This window comes from Urocampus carinirostris, chromosome 10 (assembly GCF_059441175.1).
Source record: "Urocampus carinirostris isolate Australia breed hairy pipefish chromosome 10, RoL_Ucar_1.0, whole genome shotgun sequence".
Classification (NCBI taxonomy): Eukaryota; Metazoa; Chordata; class Actinopteri; order Syngnathiformes; family Syngnathidae; genus Urocampus; species Urocampus carinirostris.
In genome coordinates this window covers 16919881-16940839 of record NC_142358.1, presented here as the reverse complement: position 1 = coordinate 16940839, position 20959 = coordinate 16919881, and the positions used below count along the sequence as shown (strand labels likewise).

Sequence of the window (20959 nt, the reverse complement as noted above, 5' to 3'; positions counted from 1 at the left end):
AGCAATCGTTAAACTCAGTTGACAAAAATGGCGCATAACATTGTATGCAACCAAAATCGAACCAGAGTAGCGGTGCTGAAAGCGCCAAGATTTAACCACTAGACCAGGGGTCGGGAACTAATGGCTCACGAGCCATTTTGCTATGAGATAAAATGGCTCACGAGCCATTTTGCTATGAGATAAAATTGCTCGCGAGCCATTTTGACATGAGATGAAATGGCTTGCGAGCCATCTTTTTCATGAATGCATGCTTTTTTCTATTTGTAAGTGCACTGCACAGTACAATTGCAAGCAATGTACTTTAAAAGAAAAATAACGTCAACATATTTTGCATAAACTTTCCGTACAAAGCCGCAACACCGACAAAATCTAAAAACGGTCTTCTATTTCGAAGAGGAGATACCCAGTCCTCAGCATATATCATCTGGGTTGACGTCTGATCGACTTAAATTAAATTGTGTAGATAATAGATTATTTGAAACATTTTCCCACCTACCTGCTTCTGCTTCTTCTTCATAATTTTAAAACCCAATTAATAATTCAAACAACATATGTAAGTCTTGGTTAAAATTATTTTGATATACTTGTGCAAGGAATCAAAACCAAGTCAGTACTAGGCGGTTCTCCAAGTCCTTTTTTTGTTTTTTCACCCATGCACTTTAAATTATAAAGTAAGCTAGCTAATTGTCACTCATTTAATGTGGTAACGAAAGCATCTGATTTCTACCCCCAAGTCACATTTGCAGCTTTGGTTCTTTGTTCATTGTTTTTTATTCTCCATTCACAGTTAATATGGTGCTGTATTTTACATAGAATATTTTTTGTGACGCTACATCTCTTAATCATATTGTTCCCAGAAAATTTGAGTCTATTTCTGAAAAACTATGGCTTTTAGGGCATTGTGGTTCCACTGTATTATGAACTTGGTTCTCAGAGTTATAATTAAATGCTGACTTCAGCCCGTTTCAGAATTTAGATTGTTGGATGTTTGTATAAATGTGTCTGCTTCTTGTCAATGGTCTGATTTATCATTACCACTGTTAGTAATGTCCTGATGCCACCATCAGAGCTCTCATCACAATGTTTTCATTTGTTTTTAATGTCGTGAGTCTTTAAAAGTTAGCTGTCTGGCAATGAATTTTTAGCCATTCTGGTGGAAAGTTCAGCATGGTGTAATATGGGTTGAAGTGGTGGTCCTGTCTATTGAGACAAACAAGAGTTATACGATTGGTTGACAATTAAATAATGTATCTCTGTCATTGACAGATTTTTTGGTCCACAACAAGGGTCATCAACATAGCATTCCCCCAAGAACTCTGGAGTAGCTCATGTTTGTAACGGTTCTGAAAATAGTTCACCGGGTTTTCTTGGAAATTTGACATCAATCGGCGTGAGGAATCATCGACACGATTCTTGTTTGTAGCTATATGATCGATTCTTCCAAAATTATTCTTAAAAGTACCATATAATTTATATAGTTATATAACTCTGCACCTTTATACAAGGCAGATGTTATAGCAGTTGACTTACATATTTTACTCAACCTCTGATGAATACAACCGGGTAAAAGCATAAGAATAATATAGTGATAACATTGTCAAAACTTAAGTTGCGATTTTTGAAACATATCTGGTTTCCCTATGCCCTAAACACTTAGTTAAACTGTAGCTTGAATAACACTAGGTCGAAAGATATCCTTAATCAATTTTGGGTTGACCGGGAAGCAATTTCTTTTGACCTTATTTACTGTTTAACAAATCAACCACCACTTTATACATCAAAAGATCTTTTTTTATTTTTATTGACTTGGCAGTGCATGAGTGAAATGAGATGAATCTCATAAACGGTTTTATTTGGCCCTACAATACCTTTGTCGCTCTCGACACAAAACACATGGGTCTTTAAAATTGTTGCATCATTTTGTGCAGGGTGTCCAATAAAATAAATGAAATAGGCCAGTTCCATAGTTTCTAAAAAACTTGGATTTTCTGACCTAATATGTGAATTTGATAAACCACCTCAATGCCAAATATTATTGACCCTTATACTTGTTTAAAATCCTGACAGTTTTAGAATGAAAATATCACTCATGGCAGATAATTCTGGTCATCAAAAAAACAGACCCATAAAAAAGCAGACTATCAATTTTGCACTTAACCGTCTTTTAGGCAGCCACATTAACGTCAAGTCAAGTCAAGTCAAATTTATTTATATAGCCCTTAATCACAAAAATGTCTCAAAGGACTGCACAGGATTACAGTTACAAAATTACACAATTACCTGATCTTAAAACTAGCAAACCAGCATGCGGGCAAGGAAAAACTCAAAAACCTCAGTGTGAGGAGAAAAGAGAAACCTTGAGAAAGGACCTCACATGTGGTAATCCCCCTTCCAGGATTGAACAGGGTGAATTACAATTAGCATTACTGTACACAGAATAGTAAACACTAGGTAAGATGTTGAAAATGTCCGGAAAGAGCATGACATCAACGACGACGCCAGCTGGTAAATGCAGGGGTTGACATGCTGCAGGTCAGACCCCGGTCCGCTGACCCATCCCAAATCATCCTTCTCCTTCGTATCAGCCAGGCAGGCCTCAGAAAAAGACAGGACAAAACAGAATACAAGGTGGGCATCAATCATATGCTTTGGAATAGAAGTGTGTCTTAAGCCTCAATTTAAAAACTTCCGTTGAGGTTGCAGATCTAATCTCCAGAGGCAGGGCATTCCACAACACCGGGGCCCGGATGGAGAACGCTCTCGAGCCCGCAGACTTCTTGGCTCTCGGAATGACAAGTAGACCGGCATTTTCCGAGCGCAGACTCCGTGCAGGAACATAGGGGGAAATCAAATCAGAGAGATAAGAGGGTGCAAGCCCATGCAAACATTTATATGTTAATAAGAGAACCTTAAAGTCACATCTTAAGTGGACTGGGAGCCAGTGCAAGTTGGCCAATACAGGTGTAATATGCTCAAACTTTTTAGTCTTAGTCAAAAGTCTAGCTGCCGCATTCTGAACCAGCTGCAAACTTTTAATGCTAGACATCGGGAGACCAGAAAGCAATACATTACAGTAATCAAGCCGAGAAGTAATAAACGCATGAATTAAAATCTCTGCATCTGATTGGGACAGCATTGAACGAATCTTCGCAATATTACGGAGGTGGTAGAAAGCTATTCTAGTAATATTTTTCACATGTAACTGAAACGACAGATTAGGATCAAATATAACACCTAGATTTTTGACCGAGTCACTATGGGTGATATTACATTTGTCTAGGTTCAGGGTAATGTTTGAAAACAAATGACGACAGTGAGCTGGACCAATAATCAACATTTCAGTTTTTTCTGGGTTAAGGCGTAAAAAATTATTTGACATCCATCTTTGAATCTCAGTAAGGCAATCCTCCAGATTTCTAAAACTTAAATGTCCAGTTTTTTCCAGTGGCACATACAGTTGAGTGTCATCTGCATAGCAATGGAAACTAATATTATACTTGCGGATAATGTCACCAAGCGGGATCATATAAATACTAAAAAGAAGGGGGCCAAGTACAGAGCCTTGAGGAACACCACAAGGGACATTGGATTGTTTAGAGGTCATATTGCCATAGTTAACACATTGCATCCTGTCTGACAGGTAGGACCTAAACCACGAGAGTACAGTTCCTGAGATACCAATGTGTTCTAGACGAATCAATAATATGTTGTGGTCGACCGTATCAAAAGCAGCGCTGAGATCCAGCAGCAGTAACATTGATGAGGCACCAGAATCTATTGTTAAAAGGAGATCATTGGTTACTTTTGCAAGGGCTGTCTCAGTAGAATGATTTGCTCTAAATGCTGACTGGACAGTTTCAAAAAGGTTATTTTCTGACATGAAGTCATTTAGCTGCTGTGCAACGACCTTTTCAAGTAATTTCGCAAGAAATGGCAGATTTGACACTGGCCTATAATTACCTAGGCTTTCTGGGTCAAGGTTAGGTCGCTTAAGCGTGGGTTTAATGACGGCAGACTTGAAGGCTACAGGAACAATACCCGAGGATAGCGATATATTAATAATATTTAAAACTGATGGTCCTAAGATCTCAAACAGATCCTTCACCAGTGAAGCTGGAAACGGATCAAGCAGGCACGTAGTTTGTTTGGCCCTACTGACCATCTGTGTTAGATTATCAAGGGACAATTCATTGAAACTGGAGAATGTTTCTAAACAACCGCTGACACAGTCCATACCTAGCACCTCCACATCTTTGATATAGGAGGAGGAGACAGAGCGTTCTTTTAAAATTTCATTCCTGATTAGTTGAATCTTTTTATTAAAAAATTCCATAATGTCATTAGCAGAATGAGTGCAACCATTTGGGTTAAGTTGTTGTCTGGTAAGTTTCGCCACTGTGTCAAATAAAAATTTTGGATTATTCTTATGTTCAACAATAATCTTAGAGAAATACGAAGCTTTAGCTGAGGCAAGAGCTACTTTATATTTCAGCAAACTGTCACACCAGGCCAGTCGAAAAACCTCCAGCTTAGTAGTGCGCCATTTTCGTTCAATTTTTCTGCAACTTTGTTTGAGTAACCTAGTTTCTTCAGTAAACCAAGGTGTATTCTTCTTGGGTCGGAATTTATACTTTAGGGGCGCCACAGAATCAAGAACATTTACCAAAGCAGTATTGAAGTTGTTTGTAAGTGAGTCAACAGACCCAGTGTACAAAGGGAAGGCTGCGGTTACCGTAGGTAATAATTCTTTTAAGGCTAACACCGTTTTAGGGCGGATATTGCGACTGCTAAAGCCTATATTTTCCTTATCACAGTAAACATTAAACAACACCTCACATTTAACAAAATAGTGATCAGAGATGGCATTTGGATACGGTAACACTGTAACATTTGAGGCTACTACGCCACGGGTCAGGACAAGATCTAGAGTGTTCCCATCTTTATGAGTTGGCACATCAACTATTTGATTGAAACCAAATGTATCCATCAGTGACTTAAATGCAATTGCAAGTGAATTTGATGGGGAGTTTATGTGAACATTAAAATCACCAATAATTACAACATTATCCGCATACGTAACTAAGTCTGTTAACAAATCAGAGAATTCTTCCAAAAAATTTGAGTATGGTCCAGGTGGGCGATACACAACAACTACATAAATTGGTGTTGACATTAAGGACCTCATAACAAGTGCTTCAAACGTTTTAAAACTAGTAGGGGTATTAGAAGTAAATTTCAACCTATTTTCCGATATAAGAGCAACACCTCCACCTTTTTTGCATGGTCGTGCCAAGTGCGCACTCACAAAGTTAGGGGGAGAAGCCTCATTTAACACTACAAACTCATTTTCATTTGGTTTCAACCAGGTCTCACAAAGGCCAATAAGGTTAAGATTGTGTTCATTAATAAGGTCATTAACAAGTAAAGCTTTGGAGGCTAGTGATCTAATATTAAGAAGGCCAAGCTTCAGCACTGTGGACTGAGCTGAAACCTTTCGCGAGTTTTGCACTTTAGTGGTAACCACCACAGGATTCGACTGCCGGTCCCGGGTCTTGTGCCTTGCATGACGGCAGATGCGGCCCGAATTCCACACCACAGGAATATTGTTGACCGGTGGAGTAGCAGGATGACTATTGGTAGAAAATAATGTTATTTCTTCTCCCTCCTCACCTAACAAGGGAGAAACAGAGGTAAGAGGCACAGAAGAAGATGCTATAGAATAGTATAAATCAGGGTGTATGGTGCAGTCAGTAGAACACTCTAAACTACAAAAACTATGTGAATTGCATGAATCTAGCATAGCGCTAGTTAGCTCTAGCGTTACAGACTCCACACCCATGGTAACAGGTTCACTAATCACCTGTGACCTGGCCTGCACTAGTGTATCCTGTCATGGAAGGCTTAAACAGTAATCTATATTTTTAGAAAGAGTGAGAGCACCTTCCCAGTTAGGGTGAAGGCCGTCTCTCCTCAGCAGGTCAGGTCGACCCCAGAAAGCAGGCCAGTTATCCACAAACCTAAATCCCTTCTGATTGCAAAAACTTGCCAGCCATCGGTTAAGCGAGACTAGTCTGCTAAACCTCTCATCATTGCCTCTCGCAGGCAAGGGGCCAGAGACAATTACTCGATGCCGACTCATCTTTCTGGCGAGATTACAGGTCCTAGCAATATTTTTCTTTGTAATCTCAGATTGTCTCATTCTAGTATCATTGGAGCCGACGTGAATGACTATATCGGTGTAGCTAGCCCTGTCCTGGTGTCTAGGTTTGCTCGTCAGCTCCCTCAAATTAGCCTCAATGTCGGGTGCTCTGGCCCCAGAAATACACATAACCGTGGCTGGGGTGCTAAGCTTTATGTTACGGGTGATGGAGTCACCTATAACTAGGGTGCGGGAGCCAGTAGACCGGGGTGGAGTGGGACTAGCTAGGGGGCTGAACTTGTTATGCGTCTGAATTGGCTCACCGCGATTAGCATGCCGTTTAGGGCTAATGCTAACCGGACTAGCAGGTTCGCTATAACCCACGCTAGCAGTGGTGTCCGAGGCACCTAACATTTTCCGTTTAAACTGCTCTAGCTCACGGACACGTCCCTCTAGAAGGGCAACCTGCCTACGGACACGGGAGCAACCTTTACAGCAACCCATACTTACTTGTAAGCGTCGGATGCCAAGAGCGTCCTAGCAGCCGTGGGAGGGGATATCCTTCAACAACGATCGGCAGCAGCTTCCGACTGTAAAAACAATTGTGCGCGGCACTTACCTTGCGCCAATCGTCCGAGATACTTACCCGAAACTTTTCAAGATAAAAAGTCTCAATCCAGAATTCTGCTAAAGTAGGAATCTGAAACAATCTCGTAGACGCGACGACGTGAGCAACACAAAATTCCCGCCACTCGATAACCCGGAACCGGAAATTAACTGGATAAATACGTAGTGAGTTGCTATATTGACTGCATCACCCTTAAAAATACCATCTAAAAGTTTACAGATGCTTGCTTGTTTTCAAGTTTTGTTACCAACAACCATTTTTTTTTTTTTTTACTTCTTAGGGTGCAGTGATTGTCAGTCCACCAGCATAGCCTGTGCTATGGTACCATATGTTTTCCCGCAACTAATGCCTACATTACTGAACAAGCTTAATTTATATTTCAAAGAGGGAATAGATAATTGCCTAAAATGATACTCGCTAATGTTCGACATCCCCGGTGGTCAGTAAAATGGGGGTGAACAGCGGGATTTCTGCACTTTGGGGCGTTACGCTCTATCAGCAGGATGAGTGTAAAGTCTGCTGGTGTGTGCTGATGTGGGCAGAGAGTTTGCTGCATAGACAAAAATCCGACCATGTATGAGCGGTTGTTTTTATTTTTTTTCTCCTCCCTTTCCACATTTTGAACTGAGATGGTGCCCATAATTACTCGCCCACTTGGAATCCGATCAATCCCCTTTTCACGCCTGGTGTTTATTTAGCTTAACGGTCAGAATATTTTCAGGCATTGAGAATTTTAGAAACAGTGTGGGATGTTTGCAGACCATCGGGAAAGAGATTGGCCTGAAGAAGGGAGGTTGTCGTGCGTTGCGTGTGACCTCCTAATGCAGAGCCAGAGCTATTTCCGTTTTTTCTTTCAGAAATGTAAGCCTCATTAACGATTTCATATTGATGAACAGTTTGACTGTTCGATTTTGTTCTTTGTTTACATATCTTGTGGCCTTGCTTTTTCATATCATAAGGTCATTGAGTTTGATTTTGATAAAGAATTGCTGTTTTCAAAAAAATAAGTTTGGTACCCTGACTACTAAGATCCATTTATATGAGCAATTCATATATACACACAGGCACATTCACACACAAAAACTCTTGAGTAGACACTGTTAACAGTTTATAGCGTCTAGCCTCTCCTTTTTAAGATAAGGCCTACTTGTTCTGTCACAGGGATACTCAATATTTACACAACACAGTCACAGAGGGATTCAATTTTTTCAAAAAGCCATCTATGTGCAGAATGGATACATCCAAATATGTGTTGATATTTTTGCCCTCCCTGCTAGATTGATTTTTTTTTTTTTTTTTTTTTTTAAATTATTTTTTTACCCCTATACTGCCTCAGGGTGGTTACTTGAGTTGACCAATCAAAAAAAATGGTGGTGCCTCTAATAAAATTTGCCACTTGTTTATTAGAGGCAATATTCAGCTTTTTGATGAATATCAAATCAAGTTTAAAGAATATACGATTGTTTTGTTATTTTAATAAGACAGAAGACTTCAGTCCTGGGTTGTTGAAAGAACAGGTGGGCAAACTTCATAAAAGTCAGACTTTTTATTCCGGCCTGCTAAAAATCTCATAGTAAAATTGATTCATGGTAAAAAGTACTAATAAGGAAAATGTGTGCCCTGTGTTCCGTCATGGAAATGATTTTTTTAATGAAGGATTAATGTGTACTGTGTTCAAGGCTAACATTCAAATAGTTGACTGCATTTTTCCTGTCCTTTCAATGTTTTAATTATGTATTTATTTTATTTATCAAGATATTCATCAAGCGCAGCAGTGCAGTGGTTAGCGCGTGTGTGGCACAGTTCTGAGGTCATGGGATCAAACCTTCCTGTGTGAAGTTTGCATGTTCTCCTCGTGCTTGAGCGGGTTTACTGCGGGAACTCCGGTTTCCTTCCACATTCCAAAAACATGCATGTCAGGTGAATTGGCCGGTCCAAATTGTACCGAGGTGTGAATGAGCAAGTGAGTTGTCTGTCTCCATGCTCCCTGCAACTGGCTGGCAACCAGTTCAGGGTGTCCCCTGCCCACTGCCCGAGGATAGCCTGGGTGGGCTCCAGCACCCCCGCAACCCTACTGAGGATAAGCAGTGCAGATAATGGATGGATGGATGGATAATTGACGTTTAACCTAATTCTACCAGGGGTATGCACTAGCTCAGTTGAATTTAGCTCCCTTGGTTATGTGCTTGCCATTCTTACACCTGGTCAGTGGTTCAATCCCCTCCCCAGCCCACAAAAAAAATTGTCCCGCAGTTACTAATTATATTTTGAATGAAGATATTCACAATATTCACATGCATTTTAAGTTTTTCAGTGCATATTGTCCAATTTCCTGCTTAAAAGGTCAGATAGTCTAATTGAGTTTGTAATGTGATAAATGTAGTACGATTGTGTAATAGCAATACACTGAGTTTTTTTTAAGGATTTACAGATCCATGCTGGTGTGTTTTTTCCCGTGCGTATTTGAGTGCTGGACTGTTTGGCCAACCAGAATTGTCACTTTTCAGGTTTTAACGGTGCTGGCCAATCAGAGGCAAGTTTTAATGGCACACGGAACAGTGTAGGGAGAGAAAAAAGCAGCAGAGTTCAACTTGTCACTTGTCAACTTTTACCAACTCCTCGTTGAAATGTAATGTCTATTTCAGAGATTTTACATCCCTAGAAAACGTTGAGTTTCATGTTTATGCTCTTACATTTTAAAATAAATATCTATTTTCCTTCCCAATATTTTTCAATGTGTGAACATCTTTGGAAAAGCGCCAGGGACCTGCTCTGCAACGCTAAAAAGCCATATGCGAATGACCCCAGCCCCAGAACAATGCATCTTTATTCACGTTGAACTCTCTGAGAGCTAGCGGTAGGACGATATGCTTTGGTCACGTTTCAATTGTATCGCAATGCTAAGGTTCTGATTCAATTTAGATCACAATTCTCGACAATTGCGATTTTACTAGTATTGCGATTCGATATAATTGATGATTGCGATTTAATTTTCTTTCCTAAAAATAAGCAACTTAAATAATGTTCACACCGTGCACATCAGTCGAATTTACAGGCACTGGCCTTAGTTCTTATACGTTTTCTTCCTTAATTTTCCACTTGTGTTTGTTTTCTTGCATATAAATTACTAGATATGAAGTCACAAAAATCGATTCTGGGACAAACGCCAATTTTAAAAATCAAAATAAAACTAAATAAAATCACGATATATACATGAGTCGTGTTTTTTCCTTTTGCCCCACCCCGAGTATAAGAGCCATTAGAATTTCAAAACAGTGATGTCATGTCTGTTGATTATTGGTTTAAAAATCTAAATCTAAAAAGAAATTGATCGATAATGTAGTTATGTGTTTCTACAATACGTTAGGTAATAAGGGCCTCTGCTTCCATGTTAGTTATTGCGCTCCTTGTCAACTAATAAGCAGTGTCAGTATTGTGGCAGAGAACAAGCATCCTAAAACGTTTGAAATCTACCAAGGAGATTTAGCATATTTATTCATTTATAACGCCCATTTTTTATACCCAAAAAAAAGAACTCAAAGATGTGGTGCATGTTATAAACAAGGTTTTATCTTATTTGAGCAAATGTCGATCAGCCAAAAACTATCGCTAACTACAAACGCAAAACATAGGATGCAACGGGAACCAAACCCTGAGTGCCAAATTCTAACCACTGGACCACCACCTGGATACAATCAGATATTTATCTCATTGTCATACTATTTTTAGTCATGGTACTAAAAATGAATGTTGTAGAAGGGTGAAAACACAAAGGCATCCTGAAATCTATAAATGCAAAAAAGCACAACGAGGGAGACAACTCTTCTGTGTATCTGATGAATCAGACTTTGAAAGACTCTGTAAATGTTATATTAGTATTGCGTTCATTGTTTACATTGTCAATAGATCATGACCGCCTGCATTCACAATTTTGTCACTTACAATGCTAAGTGACAAAAAAATGTATACCGATTTTTAATCCCAAATTAAGGGTGTGCATTATACAAGAGTGTGCGTTATACACAGTTACAGTAATTAGTAGTGTCAGTATTGTCCTAGAAAAAAATATATTTGCATTCTTATCATATATTGTTTGAAATCCATCAAGTTGATTTTAACCAACGGAGACTAGCTCACCATGGCCGAGCATTACCTACTTCTCTGACTGTAGATCCATGTTTATGACAATAAATTTAACATGATTACAATGTTGAGACGCTCTTTTTTTATATATATGTATATAATTTTTTTTTTATCAGGCATACAAGCTCCTGCGCACGCTCGAATTGACTAACATACAGAGCAGCTGCTCCATGGCCACAGGCAGACAGGCTGCTCCATCAACTGCTTCATGGGCAACGAGAGCACGAATTGAGCTTTGTTTTTTGTTCTCATTTTTTTGTCCTGTGCCGCTGCTGCATTAACCGCCACAGCAACGCTTGACCAAGTTCCGTTATGTAGGATTTTTTTTCCCCCTCTTTTCTGCAGATAAAACAAGACCGATCTACTTGGGGAATTCAACTTAATGCTGATAGAGAGGGAAAAAGGTTCTAATTAGTACTTGATCACACTATTTCTTAAACGTAATGTGGGAGGTGGGCAATGTGTGCGTGAGTGTTTTGGGACCTTGTCAGCAGACGGAGCCACAAGGGCCCCTGTGGTAATGTGTGTATTAAATGATTAGTGTGTTAGTTAGCATAACGGCCCTTCAGCAGCGTTTAATCACTCTCAGGGGTGGGCGGCCTCACAGGACGTGGAGGAAAAGGGGGAGAGAAGATTTTCAATGGAGAAGCACTGCTGTTTAGATGAGGAGTGTAGACGAAGGGGGAAAAAGCATGACATGGGGCAAGAATCCAACAGCAACACAATCTGAGCGTTGCGAGATACGATCTTTATAGTGCATTCAACGTCTTGTTAATGTCAACCCTTGGTCCATCATTATCTGGAACGATGCCCATAAATAACTTTTAATAACAATGCAGAACGGATATGATAAAACAGACGGCGTCGACACCAGGGCTACAACTAGCGATTACTTTAATTGTCCACTAGTCACCGACTATTGAAACGATCAGTCGAATAGACGGATGATTCTTTTTTTTCTATGAATATAATAAGTAATTGACTTTTCCATGTGGTAAATGATAATGATATATCTTATTTATATATAGAAGCCATATCCCTCTAGTGGGAGGAGGCTAGAGTCAAGAACACAATCAAATTCACCAAACATTCTTGCCCTTCGCTCTTCCCAACCTGACACCAACGTTAAGAGCTATGAGTTGCTGTGCCATGCAACCCTTCTTTAACAGAAAGGCCCGACAGCATACACTGGTTTACCCCCTCCGCATCATACGCGTCAATATTCGTCATCTTTAACCATTCACATCTATCCCTTGCACAATCTTTTGCATCCTTTAGGAGTATAATAATATATAAATAATAAACACAAGAAAAACAGTTACAATAAAAGTATGTCTTATATTGAAAAAAAAAGCCCCTATCTAAAATAAATTAGGCACAGTGCTTGGTCAGAGACATAAACTTCTGACCATTTTTTAGGGAAAGGCATATAAGTAATGAATTAAGTCAACATTTTTTTTATACTTGTAAACCAAGAACAGGCTCATTAGCAGCACGACAACAGTAAATAAAACAGCTGACCTTTGTCATTTTTAATGTTTTAACAACTAACTTATTCTTTGAACTGCATGCATTTAATTTTGGATATGTTTGTCTGGCACAGTATGGCACACCGCTCAATCGCTCTGTTATAGTGAAATATACACGTAGAAAATATAAAATGCATGTCATCAAAACTGTATTAGCTTCAATTTTCTTTAAACTTACCGAGGCGAGTCAGACTTTAACTGTCCAATGTATTACTGCCATGATACACACGGTCTGCTTTGCAATCGTTGCAAGTAGTTTCTTTATCCCAGCTAAAATCCTTTCGAACTTTAAGAAGTTTTGGTATGCTTACTTGATGGTGCCGCCAAAATTTCTGTATGTTTTTATCACCGCTCAAGACAGACTGTATTGTACATGAGCGACTCAGCAGAGATTGTATTCATGTCAAAAGCCTCTCTGCTCGAAAAACATGTCTTGCAACAAAAGTCGAAAATGTATTTGTAACAATTTGTATTATCGATTTTTGATGACATAGTCGACTAATCTTTGTAGCACTAGTCGACGCAGTGACGTGATGCACGGCTGTGGCTACGGATGCCAGTTGGGGTCTTCTGGGACGCATCGATCGATAATTGGTGTGAAATGCTCGTGCTGGAATGGGGCCTTCTGCCAATGCGATGATACTTGAGTGTGGCAGTTAGCTTGATGAGTGGGGTTTCCTCATTTTCGGGTAGGAATGTTGCAGTTTTGTTCTTGGTTGCAGCTGGATATTGACAAAAGTTCACTCATGCATTGATGCGATACAACATCAGAACGGATTAAATAACTGTGCTATAAAGTAGACAGTGTCTCAACATGCTTTAATGTGGACTAGAGGTAAGATCGGGACTAAATCTAGACCAGCCTGACCTGGCCCACGAGTATATAAGCCTGAACCTGGCTTAACCTAACCGATTAACTTGAGGGGCCGATCCCGGAGTAAATCCGAAGCTGCGTACTTGAGCCGAAACGCACACTTTTGCGCCAAAGTAAAGCTTCGGGTTTACTTCGGTGCTGAAGTAAACCCGAAACTTTATTCGGAGCAGAAGTGTGCGTTTCGGCTCAGGTATGCATCTTCTGGTTTACTTCCGACCGAGTCCCTCAAATCAAGCTTGCACTTTAAAGTGCAGCGCCGAAGTGTTCATTTCGGCGAAAGGCAGCGAAATAAAACAAGAAAATGGCACCGAAAAAAAAATCATATCCTTCAGATTACAAGATTCAGATAGTAAATATATGGCCCAAAAGCAGAAAGTTGGCTAAGCTTGTAAGCTATTGGTGAGAAGCGTAAATGATATCTGTCGTAAGCCACGTAGAGGTAGAAGAGGAAGCGGTGCATCCTTTACCGTGAAACTGAGGAATAGAAAATTATTTGGATTTCCTGATTTTGAGTTAAACTGATTGTTTGGTAAGCATTTCCTTTATGATATTTGTCTGAATATATAACTTCGGCGCTGAAGTGCACATTTCTGCGCCGAACTGCAGTGCTGAAGTGTGTTACTCAAGTAAAAGTCCTGTTATTTCCGAAAAATACTATTCAAGAAGTAAAAAGCGGTCATCTAAATAACAAATTTAGTAAAAGTACAGGGAGTGCAGAATTATTAGGCAAGTTGTATTTTTGAGGATTAATTTTATTATTGAACAACAACCATGTTCTTAATGAACCCAAAAGTCTCATTAATATCAAAGCTAAATATTTTGGAAGTTGGAGTGGGGCTTTTTTAGTTTTAGCTATTTTAGGAGGATATCTGTGTGTGCAGGTGACTATTACTGTGCATAATTATTAGGCAACTTAACAAAAAACAAATGTATACCCATTTCAATTATTTATTTTCATCAGGGAAACCAATATAACAGCTCAACATTCACAAATATACATTTCTGACATTCAAAAACAAAACAAAAACAAATCAGTGACCAATATAGCCACCTTTCTTTGCAAGGACACTCAAAAGCCTGCCATCCATGGATTCTGTCAGTGCTTTGATCCGTTCACGATCAACATTGCGTGCAGCAGCAACCACAGCCTCCCAGACACTGTTCAGAGAGGTGTACTGTTTTCCCTCCTTGTAAATCTCACATTTGATGAGGGACCACAGGTTCTCTATGGGGTTCAGATCAGGTGAACAAGGAGGCCATGTCATTAGTTTTTCTTCTTTTAGACCCTTTCTTGCCAGCCATGCTGTGGAGTACTTGGATGCGTGTGATGGAGCGTTGTCCTGCATGAAAATCATGTTTTTCTTGAAGGATGCGGACTTCTTCCTGTACCACTGCTTGAAGAAGGTGTCTTCCAGAAACTGGCAGTAGGACTGGGAGTTGAGCTTGAGTCCGTCCTCAACCCGAAAAGGCCCCACAAGCTCATCTTTGATGATACCAGCCCATACCAGTACCCCACCTCCACTTTGCTGGCGTCTGAGGCGGACTGGAGCTCTCTGCCCTTTACAGATCCAGCCACGGGCCCATCCATCTGGCCCATCAAGACTCACTCTCATTTCATCAGTCCATAAAACCTTAGAAAAATCCGTCTTGAGATTTTTCTTGGCCCAGTCTTGACGTTTCAGCTTGTGTGTCTTGTTCAGTGGTGGTCGTTTTTCAGCCTTTCTTACCTTGGCCATGTCTCTGAGTATTGCACACCTTGTGCTTTTGGGCACTCCAGTGATGTTGCAGCTCTGAAATATGGCAAAACTGGTGGCAAGTGGCATCTTGGCAGTTGTACGCTTGACTTTTCTCAGTTCACGGGCAGTTATTTTGCGCCTTGGTTTTTCTACACGCTTCTTGCGACCCTGTTGACTATTTTGAATGTAACGCTTGATTGTTCGATGATCACGCTTCAGAAGCTTGGCAATTTTAAGAGTGCTGCATCCCTCTGCCAGATATCTCACTATTTTTGACTTTTCAGAGCCTGTCAAGTCCCTCTTATGACCCATTTTGCCAAAGGAAAGGAAGTTGCCTAATAATTATGCACACCTGATATAGGGTTTTGATGTCATTAGACCACACCCCTTCTCATTACAGAGATGCACATCACCTGATATGCTTAATTGGTAGTAGGCTTTCGAGCCTATACAGCTTGGAGTAAGACAACATGCATAAAGAGGATGATGTGGTCAAAATACTCATTTGCCTAATAATTCTGCACTCCCTGTAAGTGCATGCTGTTGAGATCAGCCGCAAAGAGAAGGAAAAAAACAGCCTGAGAGAAGCCTGGCCTAACTTAATGATTGACAGGATCTTACCTCAAATGTCATTCATTTCAAACTTGACATTTTAACAAGTTGACAAGAAATAAGGATGATACATTTTTTTTAAATTTGATGGCTTGATATTGTATTGGATTTTTTTCGTTGTGCAACAAGTTGCCGTGTTGTTTAACCACTTCGTAAACATTTCTGAAATTCTGTGTTCGAACTTGATTTTTGTGCAGTTTTTCTAAATTAAAGTCAATATGATGGCTACTGCGTGATTACTCTTTGGGGAACGGCTTACTGTAGCAGCAATGAAAATGTCATATTAACTTTGTTTAACTTACAACAGCTTACATCCACATTCAATTATTAACCTTTTTAAAGGAATCAGATTGTTTATTGCTATCAGATTGGGAAAGATGGTATTAAGCTATCCCTACAGTAAATCAGACTAAAAGCCTTTTATTTTGCAAAAAAATGATATTTTTTTAAAGAAATACCAACAAATTTAGTTTCTTAATATTGAATTGTTTTTGTTGTCATTGATAACAAAAAAGTTTAGAGCTAAACAACTTTGTCTGCAACAAGATTTGACATGGTACTCCAGGATAAACAAGTAACAAGACTTAAAAGATAAAAAAAAAGATAAAATGTCAAGATAAATCGTCCAAATGATTTACAAAGTTGTGCTTTGAAACAAGCATTTACTTTAGTTAGCACTTAAGTTGCGCAGTTAAATTGTTTTTAACGAAAGGAAAGCATGGAAGTTGCTAGACACAAACTGTTTTTAATGTTTAATTTGTGTTTTTTGCCATATTTTTCAAATAAACAGGAAACTGGTGTATCAAGGTCAAGCTATGTTGTAATAGTACAGAAGTTGGAGGGAATTTTGAACTTTTTTACTCATTGCTTCCATCCTCTGGCTTGTGTCATAGTTGCAGCCTCTGTCAGCTCGTTCATGATGGGCGTGCAGGTACGGAAATTTTCTAGACTCGCTCGAATGCTTTTCTTTTTTCATCTTTTTGGGGTTGGGTGGGTGTTTTGACTGTACTTGAAGTAGGCCGCTTCTTGTTTTCACCATTTGCATGGTACACTAACAAATAGAAGGAAAAAACTGAGGTGAGCTAGATACACTCTCCAGCACCCTCCCCAGCCCCATATTTCCTACCTAATGTGCCTCGCCCCAAAGAGCTTTGCTAAAATTAAGATGAAATCAGATATATGCGGCGGAAAATAAAGCATAAGGGCTCTCGGAATTCAGTTTTGTATAAATACATACTCAATAGAGAAAACATTTAACCTTCAACTTTATTAAGGACACCTGAAATGATGAACCCTTCATTTAAGCCTCACCTCTATGGTTTCTATCCTTAGATCTTAAAGTTGTTGCATTTGTGTTGCAGAAAGAACTCGATGCCACCGCCACACAGCTCGCCAACAGACAGGATGAGAGCGAACAGTCCCGGAAGAAGCTCATCGACCTTAGCCGCGAGTTCAAGAAGAGCACACCCGAGGTAAGTGAGCGTGCCTACCGACACGTGCCCGCTTAATGTTTGGTGGCCATAGTTGGCCTCTGTGCGCGCGCACGCCGTCTTTTATAAACTCAACAGTGATTATTTACCGAGAGAGAGCGCAGCAGAAGAGGAGCGCTGAGATGCTCCCAAAAATAGTCCCTCCATTAGTTTCCCTGAAATCCTAAAGAGACAAAACAGAAAACCCCTCAGGAGTTTGTATTATCTGACCTAGTTTTTTTTATGCGTGCAGAAAGTGTGGTCCGTGCGTGTGTATGTGACCACAACGGGGAGGGAACGAGAGAGAAGCAGGGAGTGCGACAACGCTATGAAGCACGATCAGAAGGGAATTCTGTCCTATTCCTGTGTTCCCATCCCTTCTCCTGGGAATATTTGTTTCATCTCTGTTACCCGGGCAACGCGTCATGAAACCGCACAGGCGAAAACAAAGTATTGTTGTGTTATTATTGGTAATGTCACCATGGTGAATTATTGATGGGCCAATGAATTATGTATAAATGCAGTAGACGGCGGATAGAAAATTGTCAACTCTCGGTGGAGTTGATCGCAAGCCTATTATGGTTAACACAGGGTGAAGATTGCCGCTATTGACTTTAGCTCCGAGCGCACCCGCTTTGGCAGACGATCCTCCAGAGGAATGTCAAGCGAAGCCTCTAAAGTTGTCTGTTCTGTGACGCTATAATCCTAGATCCGTAAGGATTGCAACCCAAAATGTACAATTTATATTTTGAATCGACACATATTTGGTCAGCACTCTGTTCTACTGGTCAGCAAAATTGCCTTGCTGTTTAAAGGCTTTTGCTCCTTTGGTTTTTTACACCATTCAATAAATGTGTACACTGCAAAACAAAATTCTTACTCCATTTGCAGAAGATGTTGCTCATTTTAATGATTGATTTTCCATATTTTACCACGTTTTAAAGTATTTGTCAAGTATACCAAGAATGAAATAGACTTCAAAAAGGATCCAATATGACAGTTGTTTTTTGTAATTTAAAGAACATTTAATTCATAAAATACAAAATAAATTTTTTTCAAATAGTGGTGGGTGAGACAACGATCGTGAAGTACTTAATCTACAAATCTAAAATGTAAACAAATAAGAACTAGTTAAACTAGTAAGAATACTTCAAATCTCACATGACCGACATATTTTTTCCTTTTTCATTATTACTTGTGCCCAATGATTGCCGGGATGGGCTCCAGCACCCGCGACCCTACTGAGGATAAGCGGTGCAGCTGATGAGATGAGAGATTATCACTTGTCATTGTTTCAATTGTTTTTTTTAAATGTATCCAGAAAAAGGAGGGAGGGTTAAATAAGAAAAACAGCACCTAATAGCAGACATGGGACCAAGTCACACATGTGCAAGTCTCAAGTAAGTCTCAAGTCTTCACCTTCAAGTCCCAAGTAAGTCCCAAGTATTTTTTTCTTGGGCAAGTCAAGTCACAAGTCAAGTCCCGAGTCTTAGATTGCCAAGTCCAAGTCAAGTCACAAGTCATAAAAACAGCGACTCGAGTCGACTCGAGTCCAAGTCACTAAGTCTCAAGTCCCCATGTCTGCCTAATAGCAAACTTGTCTGATGTGAAAAAAGGCCTATGGTGGTGTTTTAAGTATTTTTGTCTCATCTTTATACAAGGAAAGCGAGTAAAACTGCAAAGTTAGAAAAATAAAGGGCAAAAAAATAAATATAAAATGCGTAAGTTGCCGCATCGCCCACCAACTTTAGTTCTGAATTTACTGCCTAAGCAGATGATATCCAAACAGTCCCAGATTAATATTGTAACACCAATCTGGTGTTTTTGATTGTTTTACAAAATCTGTCTGGCTCCTGCATCTTTGGTATGTCTTCGTTTTTTTTGTGAACACTCAGAGGCCTAAAATATTATTTATCAGTATATTTAATTTAAAAACATGACTGATTCATCAGATTTACACATTGGAATTTGCATCTGCAATCCCTATTGACCTGGCAAATTAATCCGTCATCTGCGCCGTTTTCCTCTGTAGGGTCGCGGGGGTGCTGCAGCCCATCTCAGCTGTCCTCAGGCGGTGGGCAGGGGACACCTTGAACTGGTTGCCAGCCAGTCGCAGGGCACACGTAGACACACAATTCACATGCTCATTCACACCTAGGGACCATTTGGACGAGCCAATCAACTTTACATGCATGATTTGGGAATGTGGGAGGAAACCAAAGTGCCCGGAGGACACCAACACAAGCATGGGGAGAACCTGCAAACTGCACACGAAGGCTGCTAGCTGGATTTGATACCATGACCTCAGAACTGTGCCGCGGACGCGCTAACCACTCAGCCGCCGTGATGCCCTGGTCTGCCCATTTTGGCTCATTTTGAACTTTACATTTTAATCAATTCCAGGAATCTGATTCCACTAAATCGTGAAACCAAAGCCATGTTTTGAGTTTCATTTTAATCACTAAACGCTTGTGCTTATTATCTAAAGCTTTTGCACAATGGAAGATTGCTGGATAAATTATATAGCGAAGAGGGTTTTTTTAAATTATAATTATTTTTTAACAAAACTTACTCGTGATAATTATTACAACCCATTATTAGCTGTTTTTGTCACGGTCTGATTAAAATCAATCACTGTTGTCCTAACTATTTGAAATCAAACTTTCTTCCAAAAAGACCTAGAGGTTTAAGTTTACTGTTGCGTTTAAAATCAATTAAGATCACACTCACCCAGAAAGACTGAAACTAGATTTCATTTTTGTTCTTCTTTCCCTGCCCTAATTGCAAGGATACTCATTTATCTCTGTTGTCTTTTTCAAAGTAAGAGTCACAGGAGGAAATGAGCCACACATTCTCAAGGAAGGAGGAAGTGTTACAAGCTCACAAAACACACACACAAACACAGAGGAGATAACTTGGCAAAGACATTCATCAATGTAACAAGGCTGTGATTTAGGAAGGCTCCTCTGGCGTCTGCGTGGCCCCTGGCATCTCCCTGGTATGCAGAGGAGGAATCTCAGCTGGGCCAGTCTAGCGTCACGATTCATTACGGGGTTGTAACGACACTAAAAGGCACAACACGTCAATAACGTATATACAGTGTTTACCAAAACGGTTGCTTCGTAAAGTTTGGCGACGTTGCCTGATTATAAATAAAAGCCTGCATATGTGTGTGTGGCTTAGTCTTTCCCATATAGTTTTGTGAGACCCTGGTGGGTTTACACTCCAGGGAGGGTATGGGGGGATTCTCTGCCGAAATAAAATTTTGTGGATTTTAAATCAAACAGCTACATTTTTTGAAGCAAACTCTATGATGAATGTGTGCCTTTGTAAACTAAGAATCCTAAATACACTAGTTATGAAAAGCAAGGACACGGCAAACAAGTCATACCCATAAAGCATCAGCAACCAGACATGAGTTTAATGTAAAAATAAATCTGCTCGTCATCTAGTCAGACTTAAAATAAATTCTGTAATGCAAATAAAGTCTCACTTGTCCTTTATTGGCTCTGTATCCATAATGACGACAGATTTACAGGTTTTTGTTCAGGAGCAGCAACGTGTTTACATTTTTTGTTGCAGCTTGTTGTTCTATGTAGGTTGTTTGTTTTCATGTGTTTGTTAAATTTGTGGTGTTGCCACTGTAGCATACTACTTTACCACACAAATTACACCTGGCACTGTCTTTTACTGTTGTTGCAAAAAGTCCAAACCTCACTGTGCTTGGTATCTGCCTGTGATTTTTAGCTTCTAGGGGTGGGGACATAGATCTTGCACTCCACTTTGCCTGGCAGGCAGGATTTAGCAGCAGGCCGGAGTTACCTGTTAG

General features: G+C 39.9%; 1 protein-coding gene across 3 annotated transcripts in view; it reads left to right on the top strand.

The window, feature by feature from the left end:
* LOC148357939 (homeobox protein cut-like 1) overlaps window positions 1-20959 on the top strand; it is a 125482-nt gene that overhangs the window by 31206 nt on the left and 73317 nt on the right. For all 3 annotated transcript variants that reach the window (XM_088344963.1, XM_088344964.1, XM_088344965.1), the window contains exon 2: window positions 17023-17133. In XM_088344963.1, coding sequence (XP_088201089.1) covers window positions 17023-17133 — 111 coding nt within the window. The remainder of the gene's footprint in view (window positions 1-17022; window positions 17134-20959) is intronic.